Consider the following 19,499-nt stretch of genomic DNA (forward strand, 5'->3'; position numbering starts at 1 on the left):
TATCAGTTCCAGTTTTGTGGTAATATTTTGTTTATCTGAAAAAGCAACTAAATATGTTATAAAACATTGTTTATTAGCTTTTTCTATATTAGAAATTCCTAAAACAGTCTAGACTAATAATGCTCCTAGCTATACCAGCAAGAGTTTTCAAAATTTTTGTAAATATTTTACTATTTGTCATAAAACTGAGTTTTCTTACAATCCTCAAAAACAAGGTATTATAGAATGTACTCTTTCTACTATCAAAAATTATTTAAATAAAAAAGGGGGGATTATTGGAATACTATACCCCCTAAATTCAAATAATTATATTTCTCACTTACAATTTATTTTAAATTTTTAATTTTGGATGACTATAAAAGGTCTGCTGCTGACGGACAATGGTGATACATACAGTAAACGTATACTGAAATTAAATAGAAGGATGCATTAACAAAGCAATGAAAAAGACCTGACCCTGTGTTAATATGGGGTCAAGGCTATGTTTGTGTTTTTCCACAGAATTCTGAAAGTGCAAAGTGCCTTCCTGAAAAGTTTGGTTCGCTCTGCAGAAGATGTCTTGCCTGACAGAAATAAAGATGGTGATATTGCTGACTCTGACAATGAGGATTCAAGCTGAATCGTAAAGGACATATGTTCCAGATCTATCTTTACTTCACCCTCTCAGCTGGAGAAAAACGGTACTGCAGATTTGAATTTGTATGATTGGGCTCCATCAAATAAAGTCGAAGCTAAGGATCAGTAGAAGAAATCTGGAGTATTGATATGAAGAATTTTTAAACTGAATTATGAAAATTAGTTGCTAGTATGGGATCTATAAATATTTTCTGTATACCAAAAGATAAATGTAAGGGAGATATTGTCACAAATGCCAAAGTCCTGAACCATATGTCTTATTAATTGGTAATAATGTAATCACGGGTGATTACCCCAAATTTAATGTAAGTTGTTCCCGTAAAATTTCTAACTATATTAACTCTGTTACCAAGGATGATTCAGTTGTTATTCTAAAGAATCCTCCTCTTGTTATGACTTTGGTAAAGTTAAATGATATTTGGTATGATAATAATGCTTGCAAATTTTAAAACAGTTATATAAGTTATCATTAAGAACCAAGAGACTTGTAGGACTTGTTATTGTAGAAATTGTTTCTCTTATCCCTATGATGGCCATCTCTACTTCTGGTGTAGCTTCAACACAAGAAGTCCACATGGCTAAGTTTTTAATTGGGTTAGTGCATATTGTGACAAAAAATTTAAAGCAAAAGAATGTATAATCAATCAATTATGGCCTAAAAGTTAAGGGGACGTGGTCAAAGACCAGTCACTCCTTTTGGAGGCCCTTAATAGGCTTTCTTTTGCTTATTTCTTTTGGCCCCTGGGCAATTCAGAGGCTTATACAGTTTATCAAGCAGCAGGCTTTATCAAGCCTCCAGTCCCATACAAGTCCATTATCGAAGACTGCAAATGGCTGATAAAGAAAATCTTTGATGATACAGGCTAATGAACTGGGCAGCCAGAGATGGGTAAGAGACACTGGACAGGCGCCCCACTGTAGCTGCTGGGTTAGCCCATGACGGGTAAGATCAGTAGGTGCGGTGTCCAACCTAAGACAGGCACTGGTTTCATACCTGGTCAAATAGGAGACCACCAAAGGTAATCCTGTTGTGCTTTTGCAGTCTTCAAATAATTATAAAAAACAGGGAGGATCTGTTGGAGACTGCTAGTTCAACCTAGCTGAAGCCATTTTGTAATTCTCTAAGGACATGTCTGGACACGTTGCCCCACCCTGGGAGGATAGGTTTCGGTTTACTGGGAATGCCCTGCTAAGTTTCTGTCTACCAGATAACTTTCAACTCACTGGAAATGACATGTTATTCTCCCCCACTGCGTACTTCTCCTTCCCCCATTGTGCTCCTATATATATACTGTGAGTACTTTCAATAAATGGAAGACTTGATTGGAGATTTCAACTTGTCTATCTGCTTTTGTGCCTCCTGTCCCCCCATTCTCTTTCTTCCCCTCCTAGGGTCACCGTTGAATGTCCCTGCGGGCCGGGGCAGCTGCCATTTGTTCTTCAACCTCTTTTGAATAAAGCTTGCTTCTCAGGCAAAAAAAAAAAAATAAATAAAAGAATGGGAATGCTAAAACTCCTAATTGTGCTTATGTGAAACTTATGCCTAGACCAAGCTGTCATATGAACATAGTAAGGGAACACTGCATGGTTTAAAATCAGGAGAGACATTTATTAGAGCTGTATTCTTTCTCCATATGTATTCAATCTGTGTACAGAACAAATAATTTATGAAGCTGAACTGCACGAAGAAGAAGGTGACATCAGGAGCAGAGGAAGTACTCATGAGCAAGCTTTTTTATGTAGATGATACAACCTTGTTTGCTCAAAGTGAGGAGCACTTGAACTGCTTGCTGTAGAGGATGAAAGACTACAACTAACAACATGGGTTACATCTTAACATCAAAAAAATCCTCACCCCTAGGTTAAAGGCAACACCATGACAAATGAAGAGATAGAAATGGTCAATAATTAAGTCTTGCTTGAATCTGCAACCAACACCCTTGGCATCACCAGCCAAGAAATCAAAAGAGATACTGCATTAGGAAAGTCTGCTGCCAGGAACCTCTCCAAAGTGCTGAGGAGCAATGACGTCAGTTTGAAGACAAAGGTTCGCCGGATCCAAACCATAATCTTTTCAGTTACTTGCTATGCATCTGAAAGTTGGACAGTGAATAAGGGTGACAGAAGAAGAATCAATGCCTTTGAGTTGTGTTGGAGAAGAGTACTGAATATCCCATGGATTCCCAAAAGAACAAATGTATCTTGGAAAAGGCGCAAGCCAGGGTGCTTCTTGAAGGCAACGGTAGTGAAAATTCACCTTAAATACTTTGGGCATGTTGGGGAGGGTTAGTCCTTGGGAAAGGACATCATACTTGGAAAAGTGGAGAGTGGAAGACCCTCAGGGAGATGGATTGACACAGTAACTGTAACCGTGGGCTTGAGTATGTCAGAGATGGTCAGGATGGCATAGGACAGGGTTCAGATCTATTGTTCATTGGGTTTCTATGAGTTGCAGTCAACTGTTGTTGTTGTGTATTGTTGAGTCAAAATTGACCTATCAGTCGAAAGCTGACACTCCAGGCGGTTTTCACAGGTTCACCCTTCTCCCACAGAGCGCTCGTGGATTTGAACCATGTGTCTTCGGAATAGCAGCGCAGCTTTTTGCCACTAGACCACCAGTGCTTCCTTGCACCTGACTAGAGGGCACTTAACACCATTCCTTTTTATATTGGCACGAGTGTGTGTGTGTGTGTGTGTGTGTGTGTGTGTGTGCGCGCGCGCATGCACGCGCGTGTTCCAGGGCTCACAAAATCCATAATGGAGGCCTTTGCCCTAAAATTTTTCAAGGATGATAGAAGGTAGATCAAATGATTAAATGTAAAGGGTTGGATAGGGAGCTCTGGTAGTTTGGCCCTTACTGAGTTGGGCTGCTAATCCATATGCCATGCCTCTCTGGCAGTTAGAACCCACAGGATAAAAATGTGCCATCTTCTACTGTGTGATTTACCGCCTCAGAAACCCAATGGATGAGTGTCAGCTCTGACTTAATGGCAAAAAGAGAGGTGGTGAACACAGTGTGAAAAAATGTCGCCACTATTCCCTGTCAAAAGCGCTCTGTCAAAGCACTCCCTTACGGGTCAAAGGTGAAATAGTCAGGAAGGGTCACTTTCTAGTTGCGTATCTTTGGAGAATTTAAGCCTCAGTTTGGCCACAGATAAAATGGGGATACGTGCCTCTTGGAGCCTTGACCTAATCTGTCTTATTCACCACTCTATACGAAATGTAAACACATGTTCAATGAATGCAGGAAATGCATACTTACCAAAGTGACTGACATATAGTAAACGTCCAGCAAGTGTAGTTGCTGGCATTAGAAAGAATAAAAAGTCCCCAGGGTGACAGTGGTAACTCTACAAGATCCCGACAGACTCCCACGAGCTCTGGACGAACTTGCGCAGTGACGTCCGCGCACGCGAGGCCGGCAACCGCGCTTGCGTCTGAGCTCTTTGCCCCGCCCCTTCAGGGCCAAGGGGCTGGATTTCGGCGGCGCCACGACGAGTCCGAAGGGGAGGACTGAGGAAGGGGCGTGGCTAACAGGCCGGGCCGCGGACACCTTCTTCCGGGCTCCGCCAGCTGCGCGCGCATCCTTCACCCCCCTTCTTTTGTGGTCCGGCCCATTGCGAGGGTGACAGGAAACCCTGTGTAGGGAGCGCCGCCATCTTGGACCAGCCCGAGGAAGATCCTGAGGGAGCCGCAGGAGCAGTCACCCCTGCTACCGCTACTGCCGCCACCGCGTCTTTCCGTCTTCGGCCAGCCCGTCTAATTCACCGGGGCCTGGGCCTTCCGCCCCCGCCTCCTCTCTCTCTGCGTCCGCTCTCCTCTTCCTCTTCCTGACGCCCCCCTCCCGCCCGGAAAGCTGCCCAGCCACCAGCAACCCCCCAGGTAACCCGGGCCTTCCGCAGTGCCGGGCTGGCTGAGGCCTCGGCGCCCAGCGCTGCCGACGGGCGGGGGCGGGGACGCCGCCGCGGGTTCAGGCCCTGCCAGGCTGCGGCGAGCCAGGAGTCGGCGTTGGGCGCCGCGGCCTGACAGGCCCGGGGCGTGGGGAACCCTCGTCAGCGGCATCCCCACCCGGGCGGGGACCTGCGCGGCGTGCGGGAAGGGTGTGTTCCGGCCTCGGCCGGTCCGGACCCAGCTCCCGTGTGCAGGCCCTGCTCCCCGGCTCTGCGGCCGCGGGGTCCCTCCGCGCGAGCCGGCGGCCCCCCGGACGTGGCACCCTCCCTTCTCTCGGTACGGCGGGCAGCACCGCCAGGCTCGCCGGCTCCGCCGGGGCTCGTGCCCTTGCTCGTGGGGAGACGCGCCCGGGACCCCGACTGGACGAGGGTTCACCGGGCCCGCCGCTCTTGTGGGGGTCACACAGCTTCAGTGACCGGGGGCGGCTCTCGGGGGGACCCTGTGAGGCCTGTCGCGGCCACGAGTCGGAGGGACATCAAGAAATGCGGAGAAAGTTTTGACATTGCGAGGATTTGTGAAAAGAGGAAGGAAGCGAGCGTGTTTGGAGGGTTTGTAGACGACTGTTCGCCCTGCGCGGCCCCGGGGGGTCCTCACACGTTCCCTCACTGTGAACCTCACAGTGAGTGTCCTTGGAGGTAAACTGAGTTTCCTGGACTTTACTAGAGGCTGGAAGTTCCTGTGTGGCTGGTTAGTGATGGTCCCGAGGACATGCTGGTCCACCGTAGATGGTATTTTCTGAATTAAAGTTAGGTTCAAAGGGGAAACATGACCATTTAAAATACAGCTGCAGTCTCATCCATGTGTTCCTGTATTCAGACTGGATGACAGTTTATTACGACTTCGTAGTTCAGCGTCCTCATTCTCTCAAGCCCAGGGGAGGCATGGTAGAGGTGCTTCATGTAAAATTGGGATTATAATTGGGCAAGTTGACTTCCACAGCAAGTATCAGAGTCCAGTTAAGAAATCTTGTGGAGTTTATTACTCATTTCATTACTACCCCACAACTCGTTTTATTCAAGTGGACTATTAAATGCAACCTTGACTTGGCAAAGTATATCATCCAGCTTCCTGCACCTACGCCCCCTGGCCCCCTGACCTTTTCTAAGGGTTGTGGGTTGGTTTGTGTGTGTGTGTGTGTGTGTATATGTGTGTGTTTAATTAAGTCTTTTTATGTCCTTTTACTCGGCCATTGTTTGAGATGCAGTGCTGAGAATTTTTATTGCTGGGGGTTCCCACTCCAGTAAGGCTGCTTCTAGTTAAGTGACGTTGAGAAAGTTACTTAACCTCTCAGACTCTGTGTATAAAGGGAATAATTGCACCTAGAGTTTGGGAAGCTTAGTGGTAAATGGACTGTGTTATGAACACAGAGGTACAAGCTTTGAGTCTACCATCTGCACCGAGAGAAAAAGATGAGCAATCTCTTCTCTTGTGATTTCCTGTCTCTGAAAACCTACTGGAGGGTCAGTCAGTTCCAGTGTGGTTCAGACTCAGTGTTACACAACATCAACAACAACAACAACAACAGTTGTCTGAGGATTAATTGGTTAAAGCCCTTAGCACATTCCGTGGCACATAGTAATTGCCCTTCTCTCTTTAACAGTGCCTGCCAGATAGTGGGTGCTTCTGATCTGTTGAATGAATGAGCACGAGTTTAAAAAACTTTAAAGTTAGACGTTGGCCTTCATTCCAGCTCTCCAGTTAATGCTTTTTTGTGTACAGGTACAGTCACCTCTCTGAACTGTTTTTCTTAAAATGAGTTTTTAGGATTAGAATAGTTTATAAAAGCCTTGGCATGTATTAGACTCCCTGTAAATGGCACTTACTGTAACGTTGTAAATCCCTTAGATACAAATAACCATTCAGAAATTCTCTGGCATCAAGACTACATTTTTTTACTCTTTGTGTTCCATGTTAAACTTTATATTTGTTATGTACTTTGCAGCAGAATTTGGGATACTCTTGCAAGTGAATTTTATCTGTATCAAATAGCACAACTTTATTAAGGTAACTATTAAAAGTGCTAGACTTGGTTGCATACAGTGAATTACTGATAGGAGGTATCAAAGAGCCATTATATTTAAAAAATGTTCATTAGGAAAATGTTAAACATGTACCAAATATAAATAGTGTAATGAACTTTCAGATATACCTGTCAGCCTGTGACATAGTGCACACTCTGGCTTAATTTACATATAAACAACTCCTTAGGTTATTTTGAAGCACATTACAGACATCTATCATCTTATCATTGACATTTTTATTATCACTAATCTTTAACTTGGATAATAGAGAATGGAGTTTTTCCAATTTTTTTAAAAGAACTTTTCTATGAATAAGGTTGTAGTATTGTTTCTTACTCTTAGCATACTATCATCAGCTGGAATATTTTGTCTTTCCTCTTGAAAGAAAAGGAATCCAGGTGTTTTTCCCCCCCTCTTATAATTTACAATATTAATATAAAAGTGTGACTTTATATCTTTCTTTTTAGAAATAATGGTTTTAAAAAAGTGGATCTCAGAAGTGGGTAGATTATTTTCAGTTACTACTTTTGATAGGAACCAATACACTTATTTTATTAGATCCAATTACAGAAAGTTTTGTGATGACTTAACTTTGATAAGTAACATTCCACTTTACGGGGCCAGCTGTTCTTGAGATCCATGGATTTGACAGGGATAGTGTTGTTTTTTTTGTTCATTACTATAAAACTTAATAAGCACAATGTTTTGTGTTTAGTAGATGTCCTACATATATATTAGAATCAACAAAAGCATTCTATCTTGAGGGCGGGAGGTGAGGGAGAAAATGTGCAATAATGAATAAAAATATTTAAAAAAATAATTTTATTACTTAGACATGCTCATGAGATGATGGTAGTATAAAAGAGAGAAGAGCTAATTGAATGCACGCATAAACGATTTTTTTTAAAACCAACCACACTAAAAGACCAATTAGAACTGATGGGAATTTAAAAAAAAAGGCAATCTGTTTTGGCTTTGATATTTTTAGAAAAATGCCTTGCATCCTAAAAAAAGTATTAAACAGCGAGGATAAGAAATTACATTACCAGTAACATTTAATGGCTTCCTTTCCCCCTCTTAGGTGTTGAGTCAACTGTGTAAATATTTTAAAGTGAATGGCAGCCTATTGTTAAAGAGCTGCTATGCCAAACAAAAGGCATGCAGTTGTACTTGGAATTTATTAGCTGTTCTATGAGAGAAAGATGGCTATCTTCCCCCTTTGCAGTTTACTACTTGGGGAGGGTCAGCTATGAGTAGTTTCCAACTTGACAGTATATAACAAGTCATGGAATAAAATGGCTGTATTATCAGCTGTGAGAAGATTTAAGTATGCAAACACTCAAGGGGCTAAAGTATTAAAGTGTAAAAAATTGAAAATATACTTTTTAAATTGAAGTCAGTCATCTGATGATTTCTTATCATATTCTATGTCTTGAAACAAATTCCTTTAGGTGGGAATAATCATTATCTGTGGAATCAGACTTGAGTTTAAGCTCCAGCTCTGCAATGTATTAAATTTTTAACACCAACCAAATTAATAAATTTCTTCAAACCTTAGTTTCTGTAGTTTGTACATGGTCGACATGATAAATTGTAGAATTGTTTTTATGACTTGGGGAAGCGCTGATGGCGTATCTTTAGGGAGTTGCACAGCCAACCCGAAGGCTTTGCCTTGCAGATCCACCAGCAGCTCCTCTGGAGAGAAGAGAGGCAGTCTCCTTCTGTGTGATTTATAACCTAAGAAGCTGCATAAAGGAGTTTCTCAGAACTCATAGGTGACCCTCCATTGGATTTCTGAGGCTGTAAATAGCACAGGAGGAGATTACTTAGCTCTCTTTGTTGAGCCCCTAGCAGATGCAAACAGCATGAGGCATGGCCATTGAGTAAGCATAGCAACTCTCTGTGGACTAAGCAAAAAAGGAACAGTATATCACATGATTTATTCTCAACAAATCGTTTTTATTCTGAGAAATTTTTCTAAGCAGTCATAGTACAAATTCTTACTAGTAATAGTATTCATATCTGTACATTATTTTCATGTATCCTTTGATTGTGATTTAGTAATGCTTCAGAAAACTAAATTAAAACCAAGTGAGTTGAGATAGATTTGTATCCCAAAGCCACCATTATAGGGCTTCTTGGCACATCTCTTAGTGTATGGAGGAAGCACTGGTTCATGAAGTCAAAGCAGTCCTAGGTTCAACACAGACTTTGCCACTTAGTTATGTGACCTGAACATGTTACTTATTGAGTCTGTTTTCCTTGCCTGTCCAATGAAGATAAATGGCAGTTTTATATGGTGGTAAGGATTAAAAGGAGCCCTGGTGGCACAGTAGCAACTAGTCCAGCTGCTAATCAAAAGATTGGCGTTTCTCAAGACAGGGAATGTCCCCTTTGTAAATATTGACAAACAATCATGTAGAACACAGTAGCACTGCTCCAAGGCTGCAATTTTTTTTTTTTATTTTAAATTTTTTATTGAGCTTTTAATGAAAGTTTATAAAGAACTTGGAATTCCATTCATTCATTGTTGTACATTTTTACAGAAGATTCTGGGGAGCAACTGGTGTGTTTGACCTTCCAACCTTTCAGTTGGCAATCAAACAGTTAACTACACTGTACCAACAGGACTCTTTCTGCAAAGATTATAGCCTAGGAAACCATATGAGGGTAGTTCTACCTTTTGTCTTGTTGATTCCCTCTGGTTTAGACTCGACTGATACGTGCTTTTGATTCCGAACTCACTCACAGCGAACTCACTCACAGCTGACCCTCCAGTGATTTTTCAGAGATGCAGATTGTAGTCCGTTCAAACCTGTAAATTGCCCCTCTTTGTTCTGGAGCAGCTCAAATATTTAAGCTTTGGGTTGTTGGCAGTACAAGTCCTTTCCCTTGAGCCACCAGAGCCCTGTAGATGCACTTGGCATGTTATCTAGAAGATGAAAAGTGCCCAACAATAGATAGCTCTACTAATTATGTTTTATTAGTTTCCAAGTAGTTTGTCATATATTTGATAAGATTATTGTCTGAAATGTAGTATTTTTTTTTTCCTTTAAGGAAATCAAAGGCATTACAGGAAAACCTGCATAGAAATTAAAAATACTTAAATATGAACTTCAGGTACTTTTTACAAATGCAAAATCATTGATTTCAAGTTAGAACGGAATCATAGCTGACCCTCCAGCAAGTGTTCCAAGGCTGTAAATGGCACAGAAGAGCCTGCCCATCTTCTGAGGAGCCACTGGTGGATTTGAACCTCCAGAAAGTCATGACCTTTGGGTTAGTGCAGCTCCGTGTGGACTGAAGGCCCCCAGAGCTCCCTACTATTTGTAAAGCATGTAATAAAGTGTAAACTAGTATTTGTTTACAAGTTACAGAATATTAGCCAGAATGTTTACAAAGTGGAGACTATAATATTACTGGACTCATTCATGCTTTCAGAGTGTTTGAGTTAGATCAGTATTTCTTGCATTTTTTGGACTACCATTTTATTTCTGTGCTATTTCAGTTCTCAAAGCAAAAATAAATCATTAATTGAGAGGACACAGAGAGGCTTTTCCCCCTCGGATTTTTCAGTGTTAGGTAAATGTATAATCCTTTCTTGAGCAGGGTTCTGTTTCATGTTTTAGAGATGAAATTGAAAAAATCTTCTTAAAAACAAAATTAAGCATAGGTAATAAATAAAAAAAGACTACTTAAATACAAATCTGTTGTAAATACATAGTTTTTGGCTGAAAATACCTGCAGGTATACCTTCAAACCTAGCTAGATTCTAGCTAGTTTTTACAGCCTTCAATATGGAATACATCTGAACTTAATGAAAACAAAAATCCCCACCACTAGTTTCATACTTTTTCAGTCTATATGCAGGACAGATCATCTGGGAGGCTGGGCTCAAGAGGAGGAATGTGGCATCAGGATTGGAGGAACATTCATTAACAACCTGTGCTATGCAGATAACACAGCCCTGCCTGCTTGCCAAAAGTGAGGAGGAACTGAAGTGCTTGCTGCAGAAGGTCAAAGACTGCAGCCTTAAATATAGATTGAAGCTCAGCATCAAGAAAACAAGGATTCTCAACACTGGGTCAGTTGGCAGCATCATGATAGACAGTGAAGTGATTGAGATTGTTAACAGCTTTAGTTTGCTTGACTCCACAGTCAACATTCTTGGTAGTAGCAGCCAGGAATTCAAAAGATGAATTGCATTGGGAAATCTGCTCTCAGGGACCTCTCCAGAGTACCGAAGAGCAACGGTGTCAGCCTAGAGACTAAGGTGCACCTAATCCAGGCTATAGTCTTCACAGTTACTTGCTATGCATTAGAAAGTTGGATAACGACTAGGGATGATAGGAGAATTGATGCCTTTGAGCTGTGGTGCTGGACAAGAGTGTTGAATATACCATGGACTGCTAGGAGAACAAATAGGTTCAACCTGGAGAGGGTGAAACCAGACTGCTCCTTGGAGGCAAGAAATCTGAAGCTTCATCTTACATACTTCTGAGCATGTTGCAAGGAGGGACCATTCCTTGGAGAAGGGCATCATTCCTGGGAGGTGGAGAAACAGTGCAAGAGATGAAATGGATTCAGTGACTGGGGTAATGGAGGTAGGTGTGTCAGAGACAGTAAGGTTGGCACAGGATAGGGCAGGGTGTAGAGCTTTTGTACATAAGGTTGCTATGCATTTCAAGTGACTCAATGGCACATAACAATAGGCCAGTAGGGTGCTCCTTGGGGGCAAATATGGTGGTCATATATTTTGGCTGTGTTGTTAGGAGGATCAGTTCTTTGGAAAGGACATTATCCTTGAAAAAGTGGAGGACCAGCATAAGATGGATTTTGTCAGTCCATCTCAACAAGATGAATTGACACAGTGACTGTAGTAGTGGCCTCAAGTATTATCAGAAATAATGAAGATGGCCACAAGATAGGGCAGGGTTCAGATCTGTTCTTTGGGTTGCTGTGAGTTGTAGTCCGGAAATTACAGTTGCCTTGAAAATCCTGTGGAATATAGTTCTCTGCAGCATGAGGGAGGAATACAGTTCTCTTCAGCATGTAGTTGTTAATGTGCCATCGGGTTGATTGTAACTCATAGAAACCCCAAGTAAAAGAGCCCTGAAACCTCCTCTATCCTGTGCCAACTTTACTGTCTCTGACTACCTACCCTCATTACCCCAGTCAATCCTATGGAATATAGTTCTCCTTTGCAGCTTGAGGGCTTGCCCACAGCCAGGATTGACTTACTGGGACCTTTTTAAAAATTACCATCTTAATTTACAGTAAGGATGGGAGACTTAACTGTGTCTTGTACAAAGACTAATGTTTTTGCCCTCCTTTCTTGAGTAGTTTTCTTTTATTGCACTTTCAGAGTTTATTTTTAAATTTGTAATTTAAAAAAACCAAACACTTGAGCCAGAGAATTATGTGAAGTGTTGAAAAAAATGCTGGTATTCAGCCTGAGATAGTGATTATTTGCTTTAATTTGGGAGACTTCATATTAACACTTGGTAACTTTTTTCCCCCTAAAAGTCAAGAGTTTATTTTATTTAAAAATGCTCAAGAGAGTTTAAAAAGTCTAAAGGATCAAAGATACCGGGTTTAATAAAGCTTTCCATGAAGTGGTTACTTTAGATGCCTCTTTTGTTTCAGCTTCAACTGCATGTTGGCTATTTTGAAGCCTTAGATTTTCAAAATGTGAGTAGACATTTCATAGACGGTTCTATGGTCATTAAAGCCTATCATAGCAGTAATGGTCAAAGCAGTACATCTATAGCAGTCATTAATACTCCAATCCAGAAAGTAGTATAATTCATATTCTAGATTAATACATTCTAGATAATCCATATTACAGATTGTTATTAAGACACAGACACTTTTGCAGATTCTGTGTGAAAATCAGTCCACCACTCTTGTCTAGTACCACTTGGTCCAACAGTTACCATCCTGAGCCAGAATCATGAAACTCTATCTGGTAGTAAATGAAACTCTTTAACAGATAGCTGGAACAGCCAGCCAGCCACCCTTCTAGATGAAAAATGCTTGATAACTTTTAAAAGAGCTTGAAGACTAAGGTGCACCTGATACATTTTCAGTTGCTTCATATGCATCTGAATATTGGATAGCAAGCAAACAAGAATTGATGCCTTTGAAATATGTTAGAGAAGAGTACTGAAAAATACCATGCACTGCCAAAAGAATAAACAAATCTATCGTAGAAGAAGTGCAGCCAGAATGCTCCTTAAAGGAAAAGATGGTGAAGCATACTTTGAGCATGGCATCCAGATGATTCTTGGAAAAAGACATCAGGCTGGGAAACGTGGAGGGTCAAAGAAGACCCCCAACAAGATGGAATGATACACTGACAATAGACTGTAGCATATTGGAGATGACGAAGATGGTACTAAATAGGGCAGAATTCACATCTGTTGTTCATAGTCCATTCAGAGGCACCTACAACAATTTTTTTTAAAAAAAATTTCAAAACTAGTTATAGAGATTTAAAATCTTAATAGATATTTATTTAAAGAATACTTTGTGTGATCATTACCAAGTATAGAAGTTGCATAACTAGAATTGGATTATAAATTCATAAATTATCCTCTAAAGCATTTGGGATAGAAATTGAAATTAGGCTATAGTTTCACTTATTAAAACAAGGAAGAAAGGCACAGCTACATCTTTTAGTTAAAAAAAAGGAAACAAAATAGGAAAATCAAGAGTGTGCAAGAAACAATAAAAAGGCAGGAAGTGATGCCTTTTCTCCAAGTTTGAGCATTAATGCTTTAATAGAGTTAGGATTTATTTATAAAGCATTTATTTTCTTAAACTAATTTGAAGAAAGTGTGGGAAGGATAGAAGGTAAGAAGCATATGTTTAGTGATTTATTCATAGCAAATACCTTTTTTAAAAAAACCAAACCCACAAAAGGTGACTTTACACATGTAACTTGTCTGATGGACTGCACAGAAATCAGATTGACTATATCTGCTCAAAGAATCATTGAAAAAGTGCAATATCAACAGTAAAAACCAGACCAGGTGCTTATTTTGGACCAAACCATCAAAATTACTCTTGTACAAGTTCAAACTGAAGCTAAAGAAAAGTAAAAATAGTTCCAGTGATCCAAAATATGACCTTTAGTCTAGAAGTTAATATTTTTTAATTTTGATATTTTTAATTCATTGTTACACATTGCCCACCTACTTCATAATTCATCCCTTGTTCTGGAGTGTTACAGTCATACATGTAATGCATAATCATATACTCCTTTAGGACTGTTCCCCTTCATCTATTCTGTTGCAGTGTTCATTATTTATCCACTCTTTTTCTGTTCTTTCTTCCCTCCCCATCCTATTTTATAACAGTGCTGTTAATGCATTTTTATCCTTTTGTGACTGAAAAATTTTACTCAGCATAATGTCCTCCAGGCTTCCTGTAATGTTTTACGAGTTTATTGTTTTTCAATGCATAATATTTCATTATGTGAATCCACCATAGTTTCTCTGTCCATTCATTTGTTGATGGTCACTTGAGTTGCTTCCATCTCTTTTGCAGTGTGAATAACCAGCAATAAGCATAGATGTGAGTAGAAGTTAATAATCTTTAAATACAACTTTTAGTGTAAGTTTTTCCCCTATATGTTTGAAATCTGAGAAGAATCTTGACATCAGGATCAAGTTCATTCTTCCCCTCCCCGCCCCCCAGTTGTGCACTATCGAGTCAGATTCAACTGGCACAGGGATAGATTACCCTTCCTTCTCCAGCAGACCATCTGGTGGATTCGAACCATGTGCCTTTAGAATTGCAGCTCACCTTCTTGCCACTAGACCACCAGAGCTCCCTTTTTTCTTTTTTTAGTTCATTCTTAAAAGTTTTAGATCTCTAGTGCCTGAAAAAAGAGAATCTATTTTAATATTAGATCCAGAGTTAACCTAACATGAAAAACATTCCTTTCTCTAAGAACTGGTTAAGGGAGGTTTATTTTTTTGTTTTTTGTTTTATTTTATTATGCAGACAATTGATAATAATCAGTAATAAGGTGTCTGCATTTACTGAATATAATTCAGCTGAAGAGCTTTGGTGGCTTATTGGTAAGGGATTCATGATGCCAGTGTAAAAGTACATGGTTCAGATCCACCAGGTAGAAAGATGGGCCATCTCCTCCATTGTGATACACTGCTTGCCCCTGAAAATCCACTGGAAGGTCTGCTCTGGGTTGGTCCCTACTTAATAGTACACAAAGTGCAATATTATATGATGTAATTTATTGTGATTAACAACTTTTTTTTCTTACTAAAAATAGTCCTCTTAGTTTAAGGGTTTTTTAATATTTGTGATATAGAAATGTCATGTGAAATGGGGCTTATAATAAGGTGTTACAATTTTAAATTAACTTCTACAGTCACATCACATCTAACCTGTATAACCTGACAGCTTATCAAAGTAATAAAAATAAAACATGTATAAATAAAATACCATGGATCAAAATTTTAAAGTGAGGTTAAATCTCTTTATATGTGAAGAATTTTTCTCTTAAGCTGAAAATTGTTAGAATAAACTTCATTGGAAGTTACCATCATTACTGTATTAACATTTACTCTTTGTTTCTCTATTATCTAGCACAGTTTCTGGCTCATTCTAAGGCATTCATTTGAATAAATTGGCAAGTTGTTTTGTTTTTCTCTTAAGTTATTAAAAGTAGTAGAAAAGCTAGACTTGTAGGTTAAATCTATGAGTGTAAAGAATGATTCATGATATTTTGACAAATCTTTTAATAAGCTTTTAAATTTTATAACTATAGTACTGTTTTTTGTCACTCTTCCTCTCCGCTCCTAGAATAGTAGATAACAAACACTTACATATTGTTATTTTCTGTAAGGCCTACATTAGGTTTGGTCATGTGCAATTGCCAATAATAAACTTTCGCTTTCCCTTTTATTTTTAATCTATTAAGAACAACTGTTTTGTGTCTAATGTGACTAATGTCTAATGTTACTTTTTGGATGCTGGGCTAATCACAGATTTAAAGTAGAATAATTGGTTTGTGTTTGTAAGTGGTTACTTTTTATATTCCATTTTATGTAAATTCAGAGTTCAAATAGACTTTGAGTAGACACTTAGTTGACAAGGGTAGAGGGCTAGTTATAATCAACTTTAACTTAAATTTATAAAGATCTCCTTATTTGAAAATGTCAAGGTAATGTTTCTTATTGGGTAGTTCCTAAAAAAATATTGTTACTATTATTTTGGTGTAGTATCTCATGTATCTGTGTGAAATATTATTGTAACATTAATCCAAGAGAATTTTTTTTTTAATTTTTATATTGGTTTGTTTGTAAAGTTCCTATACATTGTTTCACAATATCTTTCATTCATATTGTGTTTCAGTCATTCCCATTATGTTTTATAAAATTAATCACTATCTGCATATTGATTCGTTTGAGAAATGTGCTCTGAGTTACTGTAACCAACATTTTGTTTGTATACACTGCACTTTATTTTTTTGAAGGATGACAGTGATCAGCTTGGATAATATAAGATTCTTTCTGAAATAACAGAGTTTTCTTTGTTTTTAGTGCCACCATGGCAACTGCACCATACAACTACTCTTACATCTTTAAATATATTATTATTGGTAAGTTTATTTAACATGAATGTTTATTCCCTTATGATTTATATACAAAATATTTATATATTCTTCAACACTTCTTGCTCATTTTGATCTCCAACAAATTTCCAAGGCTATAAGTTACAAGAGGGAGATTGCTCATTTTTCTCCTGATGAGTCATACAAATATATCACTTGAAGGAGTGAATACTTTTCTTAGTACACATTTAATGCTTCTTTGATAAAATTTATTTTGTATTAACAGTGGCCCTAGGTACTTAGATTTTTTTTTTAAAAAAAATTTATTTTTTTGTGTGTGTGGTCAAATTGGATCTGACTGGTACGGGAGGAGATTGTCCCTCCTCTAGCAGACCATCTGATGGATTCAAACCGCGTATCTCTGGGATTGAGGTGCAGCTTCTTGCCACTAGGCTACCAGAGCTCCCTGATATTTAGTATTTTGCACCAACAGTCACCCTGGGTGAGCTCCAGTGGCCTTGTCTAGAGAGCTTTGTGCTGCTCATCCAAAGACCATGCCTCACTGGCATTTCAGTTCCACCAACAGCTCCTCAGAAGAGAGATGACCGTTCTGCTCCCATTTGATTTACAGCCTTGGAGGGTCAGCTCTGACTCAAGGTCAATTGGGGGTTTTGCCTAATAAATAATTCAGGGTAATTTATGAAGGAATATTACTTCTTCTTCAAGGCTACCTGAAAATTTGTTAAGTCTCCGTTTATAAGTCAGTTCTAAATTCTAACTGTTGGGGTTGTCAATTTGTAGTTCACAATACTGACTGTCAGGATCGTTTAAATTCTTTGGAAAGTCAACTTTTCTAAGTGATCTAGATTTTGATGTAATATGGTTAAGAGATGGAACATTCATAACAGAAGTAATTTTACTCTGAAACTTTTTTTAAAACAGGAGACATGGGAGTAGGAAAATCTTGCTTGCTTCATCAGTTTACAGAAAAAAAATGTAAGTCTCAGTATTATGAGGTAAAATGATAGTAGTTTGTCTTTATAGTTTTTTCCTTTACATATTTTGTTGTTTTCGGTGTCCTGTAAGCTTTACGGAATCTCTGGATGGTGCAAACACATGGTTTAGTATTTGACTTACTAGTCAAAAAGTTGACTATGCGGACCCAAAAAAAGATACCTTAGAAGATAGATATACCAAAAGATCACTGCTTCAAAACCATGTAAGGTCAAAAGGGCAACAAGGATAAAGCCCAGAAGTCTGGGAGGGGTAGATAGAGGAATTAAGAAAAAATGAGTACTATGGGGATGTGGGGAAAGTGTCCTTTCAGTGTCCACATTGTTAATAACACAAAAAGTGTAGGAATGGTTGCATAAAAAACAAATTTGATTTTTAAACTTTTACTCAAATCCCCATTTTTTAAAAAGCACACAATTAACTGTGAGTTGAAATCAAGCCAACAAGAACTCACTGATAAAATTAAATACACCAGCATGTTTTAGAGAGTTGGTTTCTAAATACAATAGTAATTTGATAACATTTAGATTTCATAAATGTAACTTTCAAAATACATAATGCCATATTTAGGCACATGCTTATCTGTTGGATACTTCTCTAAATCTGAACATTCAGATTGACACACACTAGGAAGAAGGATTGGCCATCCACTTCCAAAATAGCAGACCTCTGAAAACCCTATGTACAACAGAACACACGTGGAATGACAGGAAGAGCAACTGAGTATGGAAATACAAAGGAAGAGGAACAGTTTTAAGCAGACACTAGTGATTGGAACATGGAATGTGAGAACCATGAATGTAGGAAAATTAGATATTGTTAAGGAGGAAATGGAACACACAAATAGGCATTGGTGAGATGAGATGGACCAGCATGAGGCATTTTGAATCGGATGATCATATGATACTACTACTACGGAGATGAAAAGGTGAGGAAAAATGGGGTTGCTTTCGTAGTTAGAAAAGCCATTTCTAGATCCATCTTGAAGTACAATATTGTGAGTGACACAGGTAATATCCATACATATACAAGGAAGTCCAGTGAATACCACTATCATTCAGATATTTGCACCAACAACCAGAGCCAAGGAAGAGGAAATAGAAGATTTCTACCAGCTTTTACATTCGGAGATCGAAAACATGCAGTCAAGTGCATTGACAGTAATGGGTGACCGGAATGCAAAAGTTGGGAACAGAGAAGAAGAATCAGTAGTTGGAAAACATGGACTCGGAGAATGATTGAATTTTGCACAATCATGACTTATTCATCGCAAACACATTTTTTTTTTTAATTTTGTGTGCGTGTACCGTCAAATCAGATCTGACTGGTACAGGAGGATATTGCGCCTCCTTCTCCGGCAGAGCGTCTGGTGGATTCGAACCGTGTTCCTCTGGGATTGCAGTGCAGCTTCTTGCCACTAGGCCACCAAAGCTCCCGCAAACACATTTTTAAAGAGACATAAACGCAGGTTATACACATGGATATCACCTAATGGTATGCATAGGAATCAGATAGATTACATCTGCGGAAGGAACCGCTGGAGAAGTTCAATATCAGCTATGAAAACTAGGCCTGGAGCTGATTGTGGAACAGACCACCAATTTCTCATATGCAAGTTCAAGCTGAAGCTGAGGAAAATTAAACTGAATGCATGGGAACCAAAATATAACTGAGTCTATCCCACCTGAATTCCAGAACCATCTCAAGAACAGGTTTGAGGCCTTGAACATGAATGAGCGAAGACCAGATGAGTTGTGGGAGGATATAAAGGATATCATCCAAGAAGAGTGCAAACGTTCACTACAAAGACAGAAGAGGAAGAAAAGACCAAAATGGATGTCAGAAGAAACTCTGAAGATTCTACTGGAGCGCAAAGAAGCCAAAGCACAAGGAAGAATTCAAGATACTAAAGAGCTGAACAGAAGATTTCAAAAGGCAGCGCGGGATGACAAAGTAAAATATTACCATGAAATGTGCGAGGAGCTGGAGTCAGAAAACCAAACAGGTCGAACTCGCTCAGCATTTCTTAAGCTCAAGGAACTGACGAACAGATTAAAACCTCGAGTTGCTATAATCAGGGATGCTTTAGGCAGAGTACTAAATGATCCAGGAGGTATCAAAAGAAGATGGAAAGAATATACTGAGTTGTATCGAAAGGAATTGGCAGACACAGAAGAATTTCATGAAACGACATGTGAGCAAGAGCCTATGGTGATGAAGGAAGAAATTCAAGCTGCATGGAAAGAAATAGCAAAAAATAAGACCCCAGGTATAGATGGTATCCCAGTTGAGAT

The 19,499-nt window shown here is 39.3% G+C and overlaps 1 protein-coding gene across 1 annotated transcript in view; it reads left to right on the forward strand.

Moving 5' to 3' along the window:
- The first annotated feature begins 4,304 nt into the window (after positions 1–4,304).
- RAB14 (RAB14, member RAS oncogene family) overlaps positions 4,305–19,499 on the forward strand; it is a 29,158-nt gene continuing 13,963 nt past the window's right edge. The window contains exons 1-3 of the mRNA XM_006890687.1: positions 4,305–4,518; positions 16,181–16,239; positions 17,134–17,187. Of these exons, the coding sequence (XP_006890749.1) occupies positions 16,188–16,239; positions 17,134–17,187 (106 nt within the window). The 5' untranslated portion in view covers positions 4,305–4,518; positions 16,181–16,187. The remainder of the gene's footprint in view (positions 4,519–16,180; positions 16,240–17,133; positions 17,188–19,499) is intronic.

The sequence above is a fragment of the Elephantulus edwardii genome, unplaced genomic scaffold, assembly GCF_000299155.1.
Source record: "Elephantulus edwardii isolate Elephantulus edwardi_28Jun2011 unplaced genomic scaffold, EleEdw1.0 scaffold00092, whole genome shotgun sequence".
NCBI lineage: Eukaryota > Metazoa > Chordata > Mammalia > Macroscelidea > Macroscelididae > Elephantulus > Elephantulus edwardii.